The sequence below is a fragment of the Diplotaxodon limnothrissa genome, linkage group LG15 (genome assembly GCF_057381915.1).
Source record: "Diplotaxodon limnothrissa isolate DT_005_m linkage group LG15, D_limnothrissa_male_GT1.1, whole genome shotgun sequence".
Lineage (NCBI taxonomy): Eukaryota > Metazoa > Chordata > Actinopteri > Cichliformes > Cichlidae > Diplotaxodon > Diplotaxodon limnothrissa.
The window spans coordinates 13,132,753-13,141,959 of record NC_140610.1 but is presented as its reverse complement, the minus strand read 5'-3'; the positions used below and the strand labels follow the sequence as shown (position 1 = coordinate 13,141,959).

Genomic DNA, 9,207 nt, shown 5'->3' with positions numbered 1-9,207 from the left:
TCATAGTCACTCATTCATCCGTCACCTGTCTCAAATCCACCCTCAGAAGAATGCAGTACTGAAATGATTAACAAACAAAACAAACAGTAGAGGTTTCACACCTCTGTTCAAAATAAAGAGGGGAAAAAAAAGCTGCTTTTGCACTGGTTAGACTTCCCCAGTGGGGAAATAAGCACAGCTACAACCTCTTGCGTTCGAACATTATCGAGCGCAGTCCACCAGGTGTAGGCTAGGCAGGTCCCCGAGCAGCGGGGAGCGCGGCAGCCCAACAACAACAACAACGTCGTCTATGCTCACCAAAGAGCACTTCTTGTATGTTTAATAGAGAAGAACAGAAGAGGTATTCATTTACTGGTAAAATTCACAATCCAAAGCTTTTAAAAAGTGTTAGGGCAACCAGGCAGCTGGGATAAGCGGAAGACAGTCAAAAAGGTGTGGTTAGAGGAACTGGAAGCAAATCCCTCCTGAAAACCTGGTGTCTTAACTTTCTTTTTGATTAGCTTTTTTCCCTCCACATCTCCCCCTCACTGGAAAAAAAAAAAGAAGAAAAAAAAGAAAAGAAAAAAAGGCATCATCAACAAAACAATAAAAAGTTGTCACAAAACCAGAGCTACAGCAGAAGCAAGAAGTCTTCCTTCAAAGTGCCTCGCTTATTTTTTTTTTTTTGAGACGTGAAATTCCAAGACGTACTTCCCCCCCCCCCCTTTCTCTCCATCATCTCTGTGAAAGAGACACACACGCACACGCGCGCACACACACACACACACACACACACACACACACCACTCACAAAGGGCTCAGACAGTGTTCTTATTTTCCACACATACTTTCGGATTAGCTTACATTGACATTGGAAATTTAGCTACAAGGTAGAGGAAGGAAGGGGTGTAATGCAGTGGATTTGTAATGGACAGGGGCTCATATAGTGGGGGGTGGGGAGGTGATTTTGGGGATCAATATGACCCCACTGAATACAACATGGGAGCAGCAGCATCAGCACGTATGCACACTGTGCTGGATAGTTCAGGCACACGTTTGTTTGTTTGTTTTTTTGTTTTAAAAAAAGGAAAAAAAAGTTTGCGTCTATCTCCAGTTACCGCCAACAGCAACCACAAGGACAACAACTTCTCGTAATACAAAAAAAAAAAAAAAAAAAAAAAAAGGTATTCAAGAAACTAAAACACATAACAGTAACGACAGAATCAAAGTGCAGACTGTTTCTGGCTGCACAGCTTTTCTTTCTGGGTATTCACTCCACCAGGAAACAGGTGAGATTGCCGTACGCTGCAATACTGAAACTAGTCCCCCGGATGCCTCAGGTGTTGCAGGGCAGGAGTTGGCTCAAGGTTGCCCTCTCTTGGTCAGTTTTGGCACTGCAGGCAACAAACAGTTTGTGGATCCACTTATGTAGTTTGAGATTTTCTCCCAACAGTCATTTTCTTGCTCTCCATTTGTTCTGATCTTCTTCTCAACATCCAGCCAGCAAAGCCTCGTCACAACACCGGGCTCTCTTCAATGCATCTCTTCCACAATTTTAATTGAACATCCCCCCACCCTCCCCATTTTTGATTTATTTTCTTTAAATGTCCCAGCAATGATGACTGTAAAATTTAAAAAGAAAGAAAAAATAAAATAAAAATGGGACAATGAGAACAAGGCCCAGAGCATTTCATGTCATGTAGCGAGTGATCGCTCTCAGAGCGTATAACAGTTCTGCTTGCATTCGCGCTTCCATAAGAAGCAGATTAACATGAACCTACAGGGGAAGAAGAAGAAGGAAAAAAAAAAGTTATTAGAAGGCTGCACTTCACTGAGCAACTACAAGATCAAATCAGTCAATCCACCCTTTAAATCTCACCTTCTCGGAGTGCTGAAACTGCCTCCAGAAACTCTCATACATTCGTTTGGTGGTCTTCTCAGGACTACACACGATGGTCTTAATATAGATCTTAAAGCTACGGTCCAGGAGCTGGTTGATCTCTCCATAATCATAGTCATCATACCTGAATAAGACATAGCAGTGGTGTTAGTAATGAGGCCACAGAGCTGCCTGAACATTGTGTAAGAAAGAGCTCAAGTGTCTGACCTGATGCCAAACATGCAGTGTATGTAGTTCCAGATGGCCCTGCGCAGCATGCTGGTGTCCACGTCCTTGTGTGTAGCCATGGTGTTGTAGGTCAGGTTGTAGACCATGTGAAACTTCTCGTCCAGCATTTGTCCGACGTCAGGATAGAGTCGGTTGACCAGAGAGAAGCCATGGTCCTCCCAACTGTAGTCCTGCAAAAACAATAAAGAAAATAAGTCAGTAACAGTAGCACAGACCACACCGTGTTTTCACCCCACAAATCATGAGTGTTGCGTCTGATGTGCACCTGCGCTCTGAACGTGGGTACTTGCTCCCCTCTCCTGGAGAAGTCCTTGTAGCCATAACTGGGGTCCTCAAAGTGGCGCGAGATGTCTCTCGGGGGGGCTGACTCCTCGTCCTCTGATGTGACCACCAGCATGCTCTCCGTCTTCTCCCTCTCGAAGCGGGTTGCCATCTCCTCCTGGCTGGCTTCCTCGTCGTCGCGGCACTCCTGCAGCTGCTTCATCCTCTCCATCAGCACCTCCACCTCACCGCACATGTCCTTTAAGAATGCATAGTCGGGGTTAACCTCTGAAGTCTTATCACCATTTATCTCTCTGCACAAACACTGCAGTCGCCTACCTGATTGCCGAGCAAATCGTCATGGTGATTAGCGTGACCGTTGCCATTGGCTATGTCGCACACGCAGTACTGGCTAAGGGAAGGGGGTCTGAACGTGTGCCCACCGTCGCAGTGGATCTCGGGTGTGATGCCACAGCCAAAAGTGAACGAGGCGAGGGAATGGTAGTGTGTGAGCAGGACCACGGCATGGATTAGCTCTGCCAGAGACCAGCTGTGCTCCTCGGCCTTCAGAAGACCCTGAGAAGGGGGGGGAATATGTGAGTGATGAAAGCCAAATAATGACTTCAATATCGCTGACCTTTCAAGCAAGAAGTGGAAAATATGTTTTCATCCTTCAGTTTCAAATTAAAGCCTCTCTCCCATCACGCTCGATCTGCTCTCCTCTCTCGGTCACTACACCTCTACTGCTAAAACCCTCCAATCTGTCCAAATCCTACAGCTGCAGCTATACTCTAGCCTCCACCCATGATCTCAGCTGGTTACATCAGACTTTTCACATCCACCCCTGCAGACCTTGCCTGTCTTCTCACCTCAATGTGTTCCTTGGTGAGAAGCCACGGTCGGTGGGCCAGGATTTTGTTGAGCTCTCCGAGCTGCTGCAGCTTCTGCGGGGCTTCAAAGAGGCCGTTCAACCACTTGGGATCTCCCCCAACCTGAAGGAAGTCGTTGACGTGCAGGTTGACTAAGTAGGAACACTGGTGTCTGGCTGCTGCCTGCAAGACATGCAAAAAAGCGAGATTTACGACTTTGCACAGAGAGGAAGTCGACCTGGTTTTATTCTGAGAACGTCAGAGGCTGAACCTGGCCATACCATGATGCCGATGTAGTGTCGGTAGTGCAAAGGCAGGGGTCCGTCCATCTGCAGCAGGTAGTGCTGCGTCCGGAGAAAACTCTCCAGGTACTGTGGATGGAAACCCATCACGAGGGAAATGTTATCCAGGCGGCCGAGGGCTGCAAACGCATCCTCAAATATCGATTGAGTCCTGGAGTCCACTTTACTGATTTGGAGGATCTAGTCAAAGAGGACATAAATAAACCAGCTGCTTCTTCTCTTAATTTCATATTTGAGGTCTGAAGTGAGGTTACAGTCCGTCTCATACCTCTTTTTCAGGGATAAATCTGCTTGGTCCGTTACCCAGAGGTCTTGGGATCCGTATTCCCAAGTCCTGCAAAACAAGAGAGGGAGAGAGAAACACACAAGGCTTTTAAATCTCAACGCAAAACAGAGCAGATAAACTTCCAGTACCGAGCACCACTTCTCACTTTTGCAGTCACCAATTTTTAACCCAAGCAGTGTGAGAACCCAGAGTGACTTTCTTTAAATGTTTGACACCAGTAAACCTGCAGAGAAATAGTTTAATATCCGAGTTCAGACTGTGGATGCTTCTCGCAACTATTGTCAGTGTCAGGAGCAGAATTTACGCTTAAAAGCAAAAAATACATTGACCCCAATTCACCTTTGATGGGATACCCAACACACAAAGCGCGTCGGTCTGCTCGGATTCAAAGTTAAAAACACAATAGAAACCCTTGCACTGCCTCCTTTATGCCCTGTAACTTTCCGCTGCTTGCCGAGACATGTCTAGCAGCGGACACTGTCCCGCAGCGCACAATGAAGCCAATGAATGAATGACCACTAATTGTACATTAATCGGCAGTGACACTCGTTTTAAAACACGTCAAACTCACAGGTCGACTTCCAGAAACTCAAAATGAGCAAAGAAACCAAACTCCACGGAGGGTTTCTTAGTTCAGATGATCTATAACTCCCGAGTCGCAAACAAGCCCGGACAAAAGGCTGCACTGCAGCTCGTTCTTTAAAGAGGAAAACGTCACTTTTAAACAAAAAATTAAACGCCACATAAGCTAGAGAAATCCCGGCTTAGATCACCGGAGCAGGCTCACCGACAGCTGCCTTTCGCTGCCTTTTCTTTTTTTTCCCTGTTTCTACCCCCCTCTCGTCTTTCTCTTACCTTCTTGCCCAGCCGCTCACAATGGGTGCATATCTTGAACAAGCCTGTCACCGCAAACGAATGATTTTCCACGTTTTCTGCCGGTGCGACCGCGTGCCTCATCTCGCGTTCTCGCTGCACCTGTGTCGTTTCAGCGGCGTAAAAAAGGCGAAAACATGTAATTTTGATGCCTGTCGCCTCCTCTCTTTGTTCCTCCGGGCACTGGGCACAGCGCTCGGCTGTCAGCTGTGGCAGCAGAATGCGCTCCTCTCTCGCTCATACATTCGGTAAATAAGTCGGGGCTCGCGTGATCGACGCGCTCGGCAACCAATCGCATGAGGAAAACAGCCTCCGGCCAGCCAATGGTAAATCTGGAGGGCGGGGGTAAAGCGCGAAGAGGAGGAGGAGGGGTGCGGGTGAGCTGAGAGACGCCCCCCTCTAAGAAAACATCATCACTTCTCTCTTTTTCTTTTGTTCCCTGCTGCCAATAATTATGATTGCATTTACTGTCATGTATTAAGCTCTATGTGCCGACTGATACATGCAATCAGTACAGGATGGCTTGAGGCTGAAATCAATACCACCCTGTCGCGCTTATCACATTGCAGGAATGCTTAAAATAGTTCTTGCTGACAAAAATGGAGCTTGAACATGGAGTCTGCGTGGGTTAATCTGGGAGTTTATCTGTGCATTCAGGGAAAACAACAACCACTCAAAGCCAGCTCCAGCATGCACCACCACCTTCCCTTGTTGCTGTACTGGAGGGCAGGGGGGTGTAAGCTGAGCCCCCAGCTCGCCTTGAGTAGTAAAAAGAAGAGGTCCACTGTGCAAAGATCATCGAGATGGATCGGTGCAGGACCTGCTGCAACAACAGCCCTTCAGTTGGTGGTTTTTCACCGCAGCCTATCGCACCACAAATGCTGCCACTTCTCCACCAATCAGGCTGACCGAAGGAGTTCTTTTTTTTAAAAGCCAGGAGGAAGCAAAGATAAGAAAGGCAGCTCTCTTATGGCTTTGTTTATCCCAGCCGACAATAACACATTCAGTAGAACGGCATATAACTGGTTTATCACATCGCAGTGGTTCACAAAGTCAATGATTACTCAGAGGGATATCACATGAGACCATCAGGAAAACAACTGTGCGCGATGCAAACTTTATATTTATACATCTGATTTCATTCACACAAGTTATTTTTATTTTGTTTTAGGTGCAAGATGCAGGGCATTTATATGTGAAAATCTTTATGAACAGGAGGTAGATGGTTCAGCAGCACATGTGAGTCAAATGTTGTTTCTTCTGGACTGCCAGCAACCACATTACAAAAGCACTAACGCATCCACAAAGTGGCTGCAAAGACACACAGACAGACACACGATATTTCAAGATAACATGTTTCCCAAAGCAAATGGAGCTTTTCTTTTAAGAGATTTCACACAAACTCTTTTCATGTGGACAAAAGTTCAACAGTGTGCTTTAAGTTTTAAGAATCCATAGAGTTTGACAAACTGTCCTGAAATTGGGTAATCTTTACAGCAACAAGTCATGATTAAATCAGCATTCGGACCGACTCTGGAGGAAGAGCCAATAAAAAAAAAACAAGCTAAATTTAGAAAACGATGAGTAAAAAGAGGAAGTCAAGAAAAGGCAAGTCTGACCCTGCACTCGCCAATCAAGAGCCTGCCCTGCCAGTTTGTCAACCCACTACAAGTCCCCAGTGCTGATAACGCGATAGTACGATGTTCAGCAGGTTCATTGTGTGTACCCCGCACCCACTTCTCCTTCCTCCACCTTCATCACCAACACTACCCACTGCCACCACTAACACCACCTCTGCCAGTCCCTCTCCTGATGCCACAGGGTGGGGTGCAGGGCGGCAGTAAACATGTTCCCAGGGCTGGAGTCAGCACTCCCAGGGCTGCCGGGAGCCCCATGGCTCAGCAAAGCTGCAGAAGAGGCTTGTCAGCGTTCGGGCTGACGACACACCAAACCTTTTCACATAAAAGCGCTTAGGCGCGGGGGTCCGGCCTCGCAGACAAGGCCAAACACTATTGTCAGAGTCCACGCACCGACTACGCAGTAGGCTTTACTGTACTCACATTTATGGGGGGAGGGAGAGTCTCTGTGATTCAGGGAATACTGTACATGCCCCTACCTTGATTAAGGCCATGATTTCTTTGGGTGATAACAAGCTTTATGTTGGGGTTTTTTTAGTCAGTACACAGTCCTGAATTACATAAACAACACACATGCTTTTTAACACCGAGCAGACTCTTCCGAACCGCTAAACCTTGTGTGTTTCCTCATTTGTCTTGGGTGTTGACACAATTTAACAAAACCTAACTGAACTGCTCACCTCAATATGTGGCGCCTCTAAGACTTTGTACATTCCCGTGTATCTTCTGAAGCTGATTCAGAACACAGTGTGACAACTAAAAAAACCACACTGCAGGTGTCTCGGGGGAGTGTGAGGACCTACATCTCTAAGCATCTCAGTAATTGGTTTGATGTCAGCGACAGTGACGTTGATTTGCACGCTTTGTTCTTGAATGGCTCACTGCTGCAAGAGAAATAAGGCCACACATCCAATGAACGCTTTAAATTAAACTGAAAGGATTACTAGCTGTTACTGGGTGATTAGCAAGTGACCTTTGAGATTTGGGATGGCCGCTGACCCACTCTGAAGATGTCACTGTGTGTGTGTGATAGGATCAGGGTTAAGAGAACACTGGAAAGATTAGTTATAATGAAGGGAAAGACTTCTGCAAACAACAGGAATCATCTCATATTTGTTTCAGATACTTATCTGCTTGAGGAAGGGCCCGGAACAATGGACAGACTTCCACTAGTTACACTAATGGTAATAAAAAATATTTCTATGAACTTTCATAGTCAAGGGATGGGAAATTTTTTTTTTGTTCATAAATGCTTGTTTACATATTTTAAATGACATAAGACTGTAGGCAGGTACAATTATTTAAAGCTACTTTGGACCACACAATGACACCTAAAGGTAGCAAGAAAAGAGGTGAGTAAAAAAAAGAAAAAAGAAAAAAAAAGAAATGTAAACAAATTCAGGTCAGCGTGAGCGATTAGAAATCCGAACACCAAATAAAACCCTGGTTAGCCTCTGGGTCTAAAATGTCACGCAGTCACTTGCCACTAGCAGAAGGCACAGAGTTAAACCAGTATGGTTTTACCCAATACAATATTTCTATGTGGGCTGAGTTACAGGCTTAGAACCACACTTGGCCAATACGCAACCACATGCAGTACAGCCATGTGAAAGTTAACCTGTGAGGAACAAAAAGGCAGCTTCAGACTAGCGGTCCGCTAGTCTTAGCCACGTTTGGCAAACCCCTGTGGCATTGTAAACATGCAATGTGTCTCACACACTTTGGTGGAATTTGTCCTTTACATTCTCGATTTCACTGTTTTCTGAATGTTTTCTTACTTTTGGACCAGTCGAATATGGTCAACAACAATACCCAGTTAGGTTGCAGCATTTAACTTTTACCCCTTGAAATCCCCACCACTTTTTCCCCATCAAGTTGTCAAAGTGTGCCAAAAAATATCCCCCATTCAGTCCATTCTCTTTAAACCTTAGAGATGGATGTGCAGAAAAAACCCAGTAGATCAGTTCATGAAATATTTAGACCAGCTTTAAATCACCTTTCTTCCCCAGTCTAATGCTCAGTTTGAACTTCAGCATATCGTCTTGTTGTTGCCATGTGATCGGCGGATTAGATATTTGCATTGTGTTGTAGAAGTGTACTTAATTAAGTGTATAAGCAAACTTTAGTAATTTTGCTTTTACTAACATTTTCATGATACCCCTTTTTTGTGGCCAGAGGCTGTTGATCAGAGGGTTACATAAGCTTCCTTTAATGCATGAAACGGGGGCCATCAAAGCTTGTGTGCTTTGTGCATGGGAGCATCAGCTTACACATTTAAGAGAAGGAAGCACAAAGCTAACAGTGTCGAAGGAATGTATCGAGCCTGTGAAAAAAAGTGGATTATGTTCCACAAAGTTATTTAAATGCTTTTTGAGTCTATTATGCCTCAAAAACAAAACTAAATACAAATGTTTTACAGCTACTTCAACCATACAAAGTGCACTGAAGCATAAAAGAGCACAGAAAAAGGTGTAAAGTTCAATGACACGGAAGAGTTCAAGGTTTTAAACTGTGATGGCTGTAGAATAGAGTTCACATTTATTAGTTTAAAAGAATGGCAGCTGCTTTCTCAAATGCTCAGAAAGAGCAGCTGTTTTTCCCTTTTACGAGCACCCGGAAGAATTAACAACAGACTTAAACCAATAAAGAGGTTGATAAAAAGTTCATAAGAATTAAAAACAGAGAGGAAGCGACGCCGGGTGTAAATTCTGCACGTGTGTCTTTCAGCGTTGCGGCTGCCGTGTTTTCTCATGCAGTGAGAAGCGAGGGAACCGCAGAAACTGTGGGGATGTTCAACAAGTGGCAGAAGTCCACCAGACCAGTTCTAACCTGACCTATCAGTGCACAGAGGAGAGAAAGCGGAAAACTCTCA

General features: G+C 45.3%; 1 protein-coding gene across 2 annotated transcripts in view; it reads right to left on the bottom strand.

Annotated features, from left to right (window-relative positions):
* Positions 1-1,042: 1,042 nt before the first annotated feature.
* The window catches only part of sesn1 (sestrin 1), a 78,987-nt gene continuing 70,822 nt past the window's right edge, over positions 1,043-9,207 (bottom strand). Inside the window, exons 1-9 of one of the 2 annotated variants that reach the window (XM_085373416.1) lie at positions 4,681-4,947; positions 3,808-3,873; positions 3,519-3,719; positions 3,238-3,420; positions 2,708-2,944; positions 2,373-2,627; positions 2,087-2,277; positions 1,859-2,003; positions 1,043-1,756 (exon numbers count right to left, since the gene is read on the bottom strand). In XM_085373416.1, coding sequence (XP_085229542.1) covers positions 1,670-1,756; positions 1,859-2,003; positions 2,087-2,277; positions 2,373-2,627; positions 2,708-2,944; positions 3,238-3,420; positions 3,519-3,719; positions 3,808-3,873; positions 4,681-4,782 — 1,467 coding nt within the window. In that variant the 5' untranslated portion in view covers positions 4,783-4,947 and the 3' untranslated portion in view covers positions 1,043-1,669. Of the gene's footprint in view, positions 1,757-1,858; positions 2,004-2,086; positions 2,278-2,372; positions 2,628-2,707; positions 2,945-3,237; positions 3,421-3,518; positions 3,720-3,807; positions 3,874-4,680; positions 4,948-9,207 lie in introns of those variants that run through there. The other variant, XM_085373415.1, reaches the window with a different exon arrangement.